This window comes from Lissotriton vulgaris, chromosome 7 (genome assembly GCF_964263255.1).
Source record: "Lissotriton vulgaris chromosome 7, aLisVul1.2, whole genome shotgun sequence".
NCBI classification, from domain to species: domain Eukaryota; kingdom Metazoa; phylum Chordata; class Amphibia; order Caudata; family Salamandridae; genus Lissotriton; species Lissotriton vulgaris.
Genome location: NC_141695.1, coordinates 1675667144 through 1675680624, shown reverse-complemented (window position 1 = coordinate 1675680624; position 13481 = coordinate 1675667144). Strand labels below are relative to the sequence as shown.

General features: G+C 44.4%; 1 protein-coding gene across 2 annotated transcripts in view; it reads left to right on the top strand.

Annotated features, from left to right (window-relative positions):
- The window catches only part of LOC147706290 (sodium-dependent lysophosphatidylcholine symporter 1-B-like), a 138565-nt gene that overhangs the window by 102489 nt on the left and 22595 nt on the right, over nucleotides 1-13481 (top strand). For both annotated transcript variants that reach the window (XM_086932736.1, XM_086932737.1), the window contains exon 11: nucleotides 6470-6582. In XM_086932736.1, the coding sequence (XP_086788862.1) occupies nucleotides 6470-6582 (113 nt within the window). The remainder of the gene's footprint in view (nucleotides 1-6469; nucleotides 6583-13481) is intronic.

Below are 13481 nucleotides of genomic sequence, written 5' to 3'. Positions count from 1 at the left end.
ACTACACTCATCATGCCTGAAACTTTCAGGCCTACCTAACTGGGCAGTCAGCTGACTGCAGATGCATAGGTACCAGGTCTGAGCCCGGGTGCCCCTAAGATGCCACTTTTCAGGGTAAAAGTTATAGTGTGGTATTCTCATTTTTAACACAAAATGGCAAAGTGAAACTTTATTTATAGAATATTGTATTGTATTGTAATTGCATATATATATAGTGCTTACTACCCCTGACGAGGCGTCAAAGCGCTTTTTTGGCGAGTAGCATGCTACTCCGGAACCCATAAAGGATTAGTGTTGAATTAGTACAGTGAAATAGGAAAGTAATTTGAGTGGTGGATATGAGACTTAACATACCTTTGTCTTCTTTCTTATTGAGCGATCTTCTTTAAACAATGATGGTTTTAAATAAAATGTAACCAGATTATGTTGTAAACAGTAAGTGGTACCTGTGGTTATTTTCCTTATGAATGTGGTGATTATGTGTACATTTTATAGGCAGTGATCATGCTGATTTTATAATAATGTGTCCATTATGTGTTTGCCTGCAAAAATATGTAATGTAATTTCTTTTACATTTGTATATTGGTAATATAAACAACTCCTTCCTAAGGGCAAGGTATTAATTTTAATGTAACATTTATTGAGTTGTCCCTTTGTTTGCTTTTCATCACGGTATTTATTTAATAAAATATGATGTGCTCTTTCATATTGTGAACTGTACATGTAGTCCTCTCATTGAATCATGTTTAAATATTCCTGGTCGATATTATACTGGTCAATGTTATAATTGAGTCTAGTTACAGAAGTTCCTTTTGCTGATGTCTAATTGTGCACAGCAGGAATCTGTATACATTCAAGCTGAAAATATATGCAGTGAGATGTTGCCCTTCTGTGGCCTACTTAGTAGCAGCATCCCTCTGGATGTCGTACTCTTAGAACGTAACATGCTAGACCGCATTTGAGGACCAACTCACAAAAAAATTGTAATAATCTGCGCCTGCTAAAGTACTTATACGCACAAGTGCGGATTTATTACTTTTTAGAGCTCAAGGATATTTCATTAATAGGCCTAGAGAGCTGCGCCTGGTATAGTTTTTCAGCAGGGCCACTGGAATTACGCGGCAGGGGAGGGGCAAATTATGCAGCAGGGTTGCATAAATTATGCTGCAAGAAAAGGAAAATTATGCAACGTATTTCGTGACATCTTCTGATAGATTTACTTCATTATTTTGTGCTTTTTACACTGACTGGGCATTGAGTACACCTCATTAGTATCCATTTAATACCCAAATATAGCAATAAGCAACAGAAAGGTGATTAGTCAACCTTTGCAAAAGGCCTTCCATTGCACGGCAACATGCTACATTTTTTTTTTTAACTTTTAACCCGTTTGAACTAGAAACAAATTTCTTTTTGTTAAAATCCGCAGATTATGCAGCAGATTATGGATTATGTGACAAATGCAGCAAATCTATAATTTTGAGAAAATCACTAAACAATCGCATAATTCCAGAGACCCCCCAGCGCTCAGCAGCGCTTTAAAAATCATCTTTCCCCCCTCCCTGCAGCTCCGGTCCCACCCTCGGCTGAGTGTTGACGCCGAGGGCTGGGCGCCGGTTTTTGGCGGCCATCTTAGGTCGGGCTGGGTTGGGGAGGCCATAGACAAGCGCTATAAAAGGCGCCAGTTACCAGGAAAGCGGTAATTTCTGACATTTGCACACACCTTTCCCCTCCTGAGGCGGAAGCCGGGAGGTCTCTTGCCTTTTCTGATATTTTAAGTGTATTTTCGTGATTTTACTCGTTGGACACTTGTGCTTCCTAATTTTATTTTATTTAGGCTATAGCAGTGTGTAGAGACCCCCCAGCGCTCAGCAGCGCTTTAAAAATCATCTTTCCCCCCTCCCTGCAGCTCCGGTCCCACCCTCGGCTGAGTGTTGACGCCGAGGGCTGGGCGCCGGTTTTTGGCGGCCATCTTAGGTCGGGCTGGGTTGGGGAGGCCATAGACAAACGCTATAAAAACAGGCAATAATGGCTCCGCGCAGCGGACGCGACCAGCGGACGGGCCGGACCTGCGCCGGAGTCGTGCCAGAGTCCTGCCCGTCTGCGCCCGTCCGCGCAGAGGACGCGCTGGACGGCTGGCCCCCGGACTCTGGTACAATGTCATCTCTCCCCTGCAGTTACTCTCTTCGCGAATTGTTGGCCCTTAAACCTCACAAAAAGCGCTGCTCACATTCTTATGAACCGGATGATCTTCTGCTTCCACTACGATGTGGCTGTCACTCCTCGCCTAGGCCTCCCAATCCCGCCCCCATCCATCCTATCTCTGAACACCCCGTCACATCCAGTCCTTATACAGGAGGAGTGGAGGGCATTCTGGTTAATGCCCGCTCCCTTATCAAGAACAAGATCATGTTTAAGGATATGGTACTGGACAGAACGCCCACTCTAGTGTTTGTGACTGAAACTTGGGCCAAGGATTCCTCCGACCCTGATCTAATCGAGGCGGTCCCTGAAGGGTACTGCCTGGCCAGACTCGATAGACAGGGACGAGTGGGAGGGGGGATAGCGATCCTTTATAAGGATCACCTACAATGCCACATAGTACCCATACCTGATTTTCCTGACAGTTTTCAAGCACTTCATTTCACAATAAAAGAAGCGCAACGCCCCTTTTTTACCGGTATCTTAGTCTATCGACCCCCTGGTTCGAGAACCCATTTCACGCATAACCTCCTCCAGTCCCTCGAACCTTATTTTGGCCGTGACAACTTTACCATCATGGGTGACTTTAACTACCACCTAGAACGGCACGACCTTTCGGATACTTCTTGTCTCACTGAGGCCTTAGAATCATGTGGGCTTACGCAACGTGTTACTGGAGCCACACATCGTGCAGGACACACTTTGGATGGCATCTTCTCCAATGACCCCCGTCTGACCACTAAGGACCCGATCTATCTTTCCTGGTCTGACCATTTAGCGGTCCCTTTTCTTCTGAAACATCATAGGGTGAATTCCTGTAAAATAGGGAACCATACTATGGAGACTGTCAGAAACTATAGGAACATTAAAAGCGATTCCTTCGTGCCCTGGGCTGCAAGCCTTGCTACCACTGGCCTAGATAGCGTACAGACTGCAGTCGCTCATTTTGAACAGGTCACTACCGAGGCCTTGAATAAATTGGCCCCTGTACAATCTCGGCGCCGAGCCAGAAAGAGACCTTCTGCCCCCTGGTTTTCCGACTCCCTCAGGCTTCTTAGACAAGAAGTGAGGAGAAAGGAGAGGCTATGGCATGCTAGTTGGGACCTCAAGAACAAGGAGGCTCACAGACTTCTTGTAAAAAAATACAAAGCTGAAATAGTGCAGGCTAAACAAGAATACTTAGTTACCGTGACCTCCTCGCTCTCCTCTCCGAAGGAGCTCTTTAAAACTGTTGACTCCTTGGTCAAACTGCAAGCCCCTGACCCTGTTATTCCTTCGCAGGATCTCTGTGAAAGGATTGCCTCCTTCTTCCATACTAGGATCCAGGATATCCACCTGGCCCTCGAGGAACAAAGAGCAGGTCTCAGTGCATCTACACCTAGGGTAGAGATGAGTTTGACCATCACAGAAATCTCCCCATTATGCACCCTGGACTCTTTTCCCCCGCTGGTCTTGCAAGATCTTGAGCTACTACTAACTAAGACCAAGTCTGGTTCCCCTCTGGATACCTGCCCTCTGAAAGTCATCAAGCAGTGTAGGGAGACCCTCCTACCACCGTTGCTAGAGGTAATGAATCTAGCCATCAGAGATGGTATTTTCCCAACAGAATGGAAGAAGGCGGTAGTAAAACCCCTGTTGAAAAAGGCCTCTTTGGACCCGGGGGTCCTAAAAAACTTCCGGCCTATCTCCCTGCTCCCTGCCCCAGCGAAGATGCTTGAGGCACATCTTAACAAGCATCTCGCCGTTTTTGTGGAAAGCTCAGGATGCCTAGACTCCTCCCAGCATGGATTTAGGAGAGAATTCAGCACCGAGTCAGCCCTCACCATCGTGCTCGATAAGATCCGCACGACAGTAGATGAGGGTCAGACCTCTCTCCTGGTCCTGCTAGATCTAACTGCGGCCTTCGACACCCTCTCCCCCTCAGTACTTACATCTCGGCTGAGGGAGGTGGGGGTGAAGAACGCAGCTCTGGACCTTTTGACCTCTTTCCTCACGGGGAGGGAACAAAGAGTCAAGCTAGGGGAGTTCCTATCTCCATCCCGACCAGTGCTATGTGGGGTTCCTCAAGGGTCAGCACTCAGCCCGACCCTTTTTAATATCTATGTTACCCCACTAGCCAAACTAATAAGATCGTTCGGGATGGAGGTAGTTTCTTACGCAGACGACACTCAAATCCTCGTCTCTCTTCCCCATTCAGATGAACTAATCGCCTCCAAGTTTAGATCTTGTATGGAGGCGGTTGGTCAATGGATGATTCAGAACTCTCTTAAACTGAATGGGGAGAAGACTGAGGTGATGGTGTTTGGGGGGAAAGAAAACATCTGGTCAGCCAATTGGTGGCCTGACTCACTTGGAACATGCCCTTCCCCTACAACTTCTGCTAAGAATCTCGGGGTGCTGATAGATCCTGCCCTTGACCTAGGCAGCCAGGTGAGCAGAACCGTCTCCACCTGTTGGGGCTTGATCCACACCCTACGCAGGATCAGGAAATATCTCTCCTTCCAGGCAAGGAAACAAATAGCCGTTGCCCTCATTGGCTCGCGCTTGGACTACTGTAATGCGCTGTATGCTGGACTTAACAAAGGCCAGCTGCAGCGCTTACAAGTGGTCCAAAACGCCATAGCCAGATTTGTCCTGGATGTTCCCAGACGCTCTTCGGCCACTGCAGCCAGGAAAACGCTGCATTGGCTGCCGGTAGAACACCGAATCCGGTTCAAGGTTCTTTGCATGACCTATAGAGCCATCGCCAAAAATAGCGATACCGGAATAGGGTCCATCATCTCCCACTACATCCCCCGTAGGAACCTGCGTTCCTCTGGGAAACTGCGTCTGACAGCCCCCCGTGTACGAAGAGCCAAATGGGGTGGCAGAGCCTTTTCCACTTTTGCTCCTAAGTGGTGGAATGAACTTCCTCTGGACCTGAGATCTCTCCCGTCCTTACAGAATTTCCGTACTGCTTTAAAAACTCTCCTCTTTCGGCAAGCATATATGTAAGGTCTCTTGTCTTTTTCCTGATCATTCTCTGATCATTTTTGCTAGGCGCCTTGATACCTGCGGGTTACTGTTCTGCGCATTATAAATCTCATTTCAATTCAACCCTGGTATTTAGGTATACTACTGGGAATGTCATGTGACCTATCTGATAGGATTATGTTCCCTACATGTTTAATTCTGCATAATGTAGCTATAATTAAAAGTGCCGGCTGTGCAAATGCACACTTTGTTCTGCACAGAGAAAATGTTCTAAGAGTAAATTTCAGTCCTCAGAGAGCAAGCAACACTCCCCTGGACTGACAGTGTTTTGTTACGTATAACACACGTACTAAGGAGCCATTGGAGTAGAGTACCTGACATCGCCCTGTAAACATTGCCCTTACGCTGTTATGAAACAAGGTTTATATGAGCCTGCTCTTGTCTCATGCTAGCCTTGATGCAGTGATGAAATTGTGTTTGTGATCCTCCTCTCCTTGGGCGACACCGGAGTGCTTTCATTCCCAAATATGGACTGTGATAGGGATATTCAATATTAGCCTAAATGGCATGCTCTCTGACCCCACTGGCCTGCCTAGGTTTAGCGACCAAGTACCCTGTGGTCCCCAAACTTTGCCTGAGGGGTGAGGGAATATACAAAGCCATGTAGCGTAGAGTCCTTTCATACAACTTGCCCAAGTTAAATACACATATTTATATTATGGCCTACATCTTGACGTGCCGATATGTTGGATGTGCAGGCTAGCCTGGAAATGCCTGTGGTGTTCTCCGAATGGGCCCCTACCCAGAATGCCTTGCCTTGGCGGTCGTACAGCGAAACCCCAACCAACCCTTTTGCTGAGCCACCATTGGCAGATTCCCAAGTCCTCTTGGAATGTTCATGACTCATCATAAGGCCCACAGGATTGGATGCACAGAAGCCATGGCATTGCATGGGCAGCTTTGCCTGGTCTCCTTTCCATGCTGGAGAATGAAGCTTTGTGCGTTGCCTGCTGGTTGTGCACTGAAGAGGGGCCCATGAGGTTTATCATCCGCCAGGTGCTGAAGAGGGAGGAGGGGCATTGCCAAGTGTACCTAGGCAGTGGTGGTGACATGGGACAGTCAAAGGCACTTGTTGCTTCTCTGCCCTTCAGTAAAGGACAAGTTAGTTGTAATGAACCAAACCTTACACTGGTAAGTAACTATTTTCTTACTCCTTGTTGTAAAGTTTGTGATAGCTCTGAGGTCTGGTTTACGCTACAGAAAATAACTTTTCCTCCCTCCCTTTGTCATGCAGTTCTTCATCCCTCCCCTCATCGTCATGACACAGGTCAACAATAACTTTCTTGTCTTTGCCTTCATGATGGTGATCGCAGGATTCAGTGTGGCTGTCCTGTACCTGCTCCCTTGGTGAGTTTGTTGGAGCTTTTCAATAAGCAAGGGAAAGGTGGGCAGGTGGGGTTGCCAACAGCGCCATAATGCGAAAGCTAAAAAATGCCAAATTTCCTTGCTCTGGTCTAAAAAGAAAACGAAGGGAAACCGGACCCAAGCTATCGATTTGGTGCTTCTCTGAGGCTATGGGGATGAAGCTTCTGGCATTTCAAATGTGGTCAACTCTCAGACCTTTCAGAGGCAATCTTGGCGAGTGCCTAACACTGCTTTAGCCCTGCATCTAAAGAGCACCTTTCACTCTCCATTCACAGCTGTAAATACAGTTCATGTTGCTCTGTATAGAGGCCCACTGGAAGTGCAGGAACATAGTTTGTTCACAGTTGATCCAATGATGAAGCAAGGAATGGCCAATATCATGGCACATGGCTCAAGCCAAAGTGTACAGCTCATCCTGTGTCGTTATTATCTCACAAAGATGACACTTTAACACACATTTATGGAAAGAAAATGAGTCCCAAAGCTGATGGTACTTAAGCAATAAATGCATACCCGTTCAGCGGTTTAATTCATAATGTTATTCTCCAGTAATCAATTATTACTTTCTTAAATGGGAGGTAAAGCACACCATTTCATTAAGTGTCCTGTATCTTAAGATTTTGATAGGCTGTGCAAAATGTATACAATAGAACATTCAGAAGAACAGAACCCCTAAATAGGCACAATCTTCAAAATGAAAGAAGGGTGTGTATGTTGTGCATACAGTCACACACATACAATATAACATTCAGCAGGGCAGAAACCCTATGTATATACACTCCTCTCAATAAAAGGAGGGAGAGGGAGAGAGAGAGAGAGAGAGATTTTGTGTAGGCGCGTGTATGCGCACGCGCCTATCTGTCTAAGCATCTTTTTATTTATTTGATTTTGTGCTTACACTGTATGACTCCTTGAAGGCCTGCAGAACAGTACCCCTAAAAGGGACTGAGATTCCAGACAGTAGCCCATAACAAAATAAGTGTTCCCGACTGTTCTAACAGCTGAGTGGCTCTTTGAAATAAGTATTGTTTTGAGACACATTGAAATAAAATATTTCATGACAAAAAATGAACCATGTTTAAAATATATTGGAATAGGCAGGGTTTTCAGTTCTTTGCTCTAGAAAAAACTGCCTCCACCTTGCAGATTCATTCATAGAGATGTTAACGTTTGGGTGAAATTCGCACTGCTTTAATGTCCAAATACTGGAATCGAAAGGTGGAAAGTGAGCAGTTAACTTTTCAAATGTGAGTAACTGTGTTTTACATTCCCAACTGTGTCATAACTTTGCATCTGTTGAAGAGGAAACATTTTGATAGAGATCAGCACATTTGTAAAGTATTCTCTATGTTGTAGTTCGGATTGAAAATGCAGCAAATTCGCAAATATGCACAGAAAGCAGAAAAAGTGCGGAAATATAAAGTTCCAGGGACACTGGGTAGATTTGTCAAAATTGCTTCCTTAAATGTATTGTTTAGGTATATTCTGCTAGTGTAAATGAGGAGAGGAATTGTGATTTATCCAGCTTCTTTACTACAGCTGGATCTGTCCTGATGCCCACCGTTTTAAGGTAGAGCCTAGGCAGCGCATGCGCTGCTCTGCGAGGCATTCTGTATTCGGGGATGGACTTAAAGCTCGGCCCACTCTCCGCTCATATTTTTCATTGGCTTGTGTCATTGTCTTTTGTAAATTCTGGCTTCTGATTTGTTAATTGCCTCGTTAGTACCGCCTTGTCTTCGTTTGTAACCTCCTATGAGTACTGGCCCTTTTACTTCTGTTAAACGGTATGCCTTATTTACTCTATAAGCACTATTTCTTTAATGAGTTTCTCCTACTGCAGGCACGACCTGCTTTCCTGCAACATTCAGTGCGCCATAGGCTATTTCACTTTCCAAGCAGCCCGGGACAACGGCGGCCGCTCCTTTGAAATGGGATAGGTCTGGCATTTACAAGAGTTTGAGCTATTGGCATTGTAAATGAAAATGACAATGCTTTTTATTAATGTGTTAATTATCAAAACATATAAATAAAAGGCATTGTCATTTACAATGACAATAGCTTAAACTCGGTCAAATGCAAGACCAATTGCACTGCAAATGCTTGTTTAGTCTTTCTATTAATAGACTGAATGGGACTGTCGAGGATGATGTCTCATAAGGACTATTGATGACGAAAGCGTCTTATTTCGCTTCATCACCATACTGGACCAATGCCAAACAGTTTAATAAATCCAGTCTCTGGCATTGAATCATCCTCTGTCTTATTGAAGTTGATATAAGGCCTAATCATCTAATCTGCAGGTTAAGAACAAAATATATCTGAAAGGTGGAAGAACATGCAGGAGAAGAGTTGGCAAGAAGCTAGGCTTTGTCTTGCTGGAATGTAGATTGTCATTCTTACGACTCTTGCACTATGGTGTGTAAACTAAATTGCATCTAGGCACTTTAGTTACAGCGAACCTTACTTCTCTGAATCATCTGAAAAGACACTCTGAAACAGATACCTTTTGTAGTATAATAATGGAAAGCCGAAAGGGTAAGCGTTAATGATTGAAAAAAGGCTGTGCTATTGTATAAAAAGGACATTCTAATAAACACAAGCTCCTATAGACAAGTCTTTTTCGTTGTTGACTCTGACGATAACAGTTGAAGCGGCCATAGGAAGAGGTGTGGCGCACCGGCCAGGGCGGCTGACTCCGGAACATGTGGGCTCACGGTTCGGTTGCTGGTCAGCCCAGCACCATGTGACTCTGGGCAATAGCTTACTTAAACTTCCTAATGGCCCCCAGCGCCTTGACGCCCTCGGGCAATTGTTCGCGCTTTACAAATACTGCATTTACATGTACGCTCAGGTGTTTGTGTACTGCTTTCTGCCTGCTTTATAGTTCTTGGCCCAGAATGTTACCTTGTAAACCATCATACATTACACTGTCATTATGCATGCTGCAGATATACGTGGGTGGCTGCCAGCAACCATAGTGTTTTTTTAAGGACAGTTGAGGGACTGGGTCAGATAGGCGTGTTGTTGGCGATTGAGCTTAGGGTGAAAGGCGAAGCAAACTATGGCTTGTGGTTTCTCAATGGGCTGGCTGAGGTTGCCAAAATAAAGTTTGCAGTAAGGGGCTGACTGCCTCTCACTCTCCCTGTGTGAGAGAAGGGGCCATTGGAGGGGAGGTCACAGGACACTGAGGGATAAAATAAGTCACTGGAGGATGTACCATTGCAATTGCAATTGTGATGGGTGCAGGTACCATATGCATGGAGCCTCTACTTTGTGATCATACCTTGGTGAGTTGGGTGAACAATTTATGAGTTAAATATGCAAACTACATGAGTTATCGGAATCAAGCACAAATTTCTTGTGCCAAAGCCTTGACCACTTTGGCTATCTGGAGATCAGAGCCTGTTGGCTTTGATTATTGTTTCCTATTACCTGCAACAATATAATTGTAACCAATAACTTGGAGTACAGGAAAGCACCCCAAAGGAAGTAAGGACCAACCAGTCTAAAATAACTATTTCTATGACATCCTCATTTAACTTAGAGTTAGACAGGGGAGAGTCTGACTACCAAATGAATGCTCCTGGCCAAAGATAAATAACAGACGAAAAGACTCCCATAGCGCCATAAACTGTGAAGGGGAAGCTGGACAATATAAGGCCACAAATGATCCACTACCACGGCAGACGTGATCTTGGGCACATTGAAAAACTTTGTTGTGAGAAAAGTCAGAGCTTGAAGAAGCTGCCTCGATCCGATTGCCTAGCAATATCCAATTCATAACAGTTTATAGTAAAAAAACAAAAAAAACGATGCAAATAAAAAAAAAAGACCAACTGCGTCACAAAGAAAGTGCTATATTGTAGGCAAATATTCCCGCTACAACAACAGAAATCTTTCCTATATTGTGGCCTACAAATTGGAAGCAAGCAAAAAGTGCAATTGTGGACATCCAAAATTACAGCAGGGTTCGGGGTCAGGGCACAGTCAGAATTTTAGTCCCTGACCAACCACTTCCTAGATTTTTAGCAGGTAAATGCCCTATACTAGTAGATAAGAGGACCAGAAACACAGCACACTCACCTCTGGAGTATAGAGTAGAGGGACAGTGAGAAAAGTCAATAGTAACTATGAACTCTGCCAAAACTCCCCTCACCAAGGACCAACGCCGACACTTGTATTGTTGGGCCATCCATTGTAGTACTTCAATACAGCTTCTTTGACAACAATGTTATGTTATGTTATAAAAGGGCTCTTCTATAGCGCACGGCTACTCTGTGGAGTGTCCCGGCGCTTTGGCAAAGAGGGATAGAAGGAAAGTACATAACACAACGCCCTCCACCTGGCGGCGCAGAATTACTGGGAGAAGAGCCAAGTCTTCAATTCTTTTTGAAAAACGAGCAGGTTAGAAGTAGTTCTCAAAGCAAAGGGAAGCTCGTTCCAACAACGAGGGGCCAAATACCGGAAGGAGCGGCCTCCAGTACGAGCACGTCTAATGGTGGGAACAGCGGCTTTGGCCTGCAGTGCGGACCTTAAAGACCTCCTGGGAGCATAGAAGGCCATCCGCTTCCGGAGGTAATTAGGGCCGGTCGAGTGGAGAGCTTTAAAGGCCAGAGTCAAGATCTTAAAAGTGACTCTCTTGGCGATCGAAAGCCAGTGAAGTCTCTCAAGCAACTCCGACGCGCGAGCCCTTCGCGGTAGTCCAAAGATGGCTTTAGCAGCCGAGTTCTGCACGACCTGCAAACGTGCTAGAAGATATTTCGGAAGGCCTAGATAGAGGGCATTCGTGTAGTCAAGACACACGCCTATCAAGGCCTGAACAATAATTTTTTTATGTTGGAGGGATATTAGGGGAAGAAACTTCCGCAGCATTTTCAAAACGCCGAAGCACTTTCCGGTCAGCCCTACAATCTGGGGCCTAAAAGAAAGATCAACATCACATAAGACACCCATATTTTTAGCTTTGTGCGAGGTATCCTCAGGAGGTGACATGTCACGCGGCCACCAAGTCTTCCAGTCGGGATCCGGAGGACTTCCGAAGAAGAGCAGCTCCGACTTGTCTGAATTGCACTTTAGACTATGCCTCTGAAACCAGTCAAACACGGCTTCCAGACATTACCTGATCTGTCCGTCCAATGTGAAATCTAAATCTTTCTCTCCTGCCAGACATGTGTGGTGTGGGCTTGCTTTGTACGATGAAAGAGCCATGGATGGCTTCTAAACAACTAAAATTAGGTATGCCCTCCACTTATGTTTCAGAGGGTCTACATGACTTTCTAAATAGGTGTAATTTCTTCTGACTATTCAAAGATCTCAAAGCGCTCAACAAAGTTATTTGAAGTGACATAACTTTTGCAGAATTCCTTTTAAGCAGTGGAGCTGGTAATATTGAGACAACTAGGCTTTGATGGGAGCCAACTGAACATTGTAAATTAATGTAAGCCTATATGATGAGTCGGACTAATAGAGAAATCGATGTAACAAAGGTCCCCTTAGGAAAATACCCCTTCCTCTTGGTGTGTGCAAACAGAACCTACCCAACAATGTTGGTTGAAATTGAGATCTATTGTTAAAAGATTTTTTTTTTTTAAAGAAATTGAGATCTATTAAGCAAGGAACTGATTAAGGCGAAAGGCTCTAATATTGTGGGCTATGGTTTAAGTCTAAAAGTAATTTCTGGCTGACACAGGGATAACTGATTAATGACCAGATGTTCACATGATCTCATGGAGGGTGAATGGCTACTGAAATTCTTGCTGTTCAAAACAACACTCTCTCCCTAGCAATTCCCCAAGTGATAAGGTTTACATGATCACCTAGGGCTTTGCAAATTATGGTAGTAAACTAAAGAATACATACTCTATTTCTGCATCATTAGGTAGATTAGACATACCCCCAACGGCAGTGCAGTACAATACTATCTTGAAATGTTTGCTAGACTGGCACAAAAATTTGGAAACTTCGGATTGATGAACAGTTTTAGCCAATCAATCAGTGCAAGATGTACAAAAAAGAGGAGTTGCAATTTCCCGATTGCAATTCTTACCGAATTGCTATTTGGAAATCGCAATTCCTAATGGGACTAAAGATGTATTTTTAACATAGTGATTCCTAGAGGGGTTGCAAATGTGTGACCCACTAGGGATGACAGCAATCGCATGGATGGTGGCCTACTGGGTCACCAGACCCTCATGTCTGTGATTGCTTTTTGAGAAAGTAATCTCTTTTGTTTTTGAAGTGCAGCTGATTTTCCTTAAAGGAAAACGGTATGTGTTTCAAAAAGTAAAAATATGAAACGTTTACATTTCATTTTTTAAGCGTAGGCAATGGTTCATTGTACCACTGGGTGCTCTTTATTATTATTATTTTTTTTTTACATTCTCAAAGTGAAAGGGGTTCCCATGGGGGCAACTTTCTATTTGCAAATTGGTTACCACCTCCTTTGAAGATGTGGTAAAATATTGTTTTTCAACCGGAATTCGGTCACAAAACATTAATACATAGCACTACCATGTGGTATATGGAAGGCATGCCCTAAACATGCCCCTTTCAGATACCAAATTGGTATTGGGTCGCAAACTCAAAGTGGGATCTGGTCACTTATTACCAAATAGCAATTTGAGGTTTGAACATTAAAAAAAGCATTTTTGAGGTCTGAAACGGCCCAGTTCTGCGAAGTGGGCCGTTTGCTTCCTCAAAAATGTTTTTAGCATCTGCCCCTCAGTCTGTATTTTTCCACAAACCTGGACTGTCAATAATATTTGTTACACAGTCAATGATATACCATTTGTGTGAGGGCCATGGGGAAGGTTGGCTGGGGGCTAGCAATGCGGGTGCATATTGACTTCAACTATAAAATCATTGAAGTCAGGGAAATCACT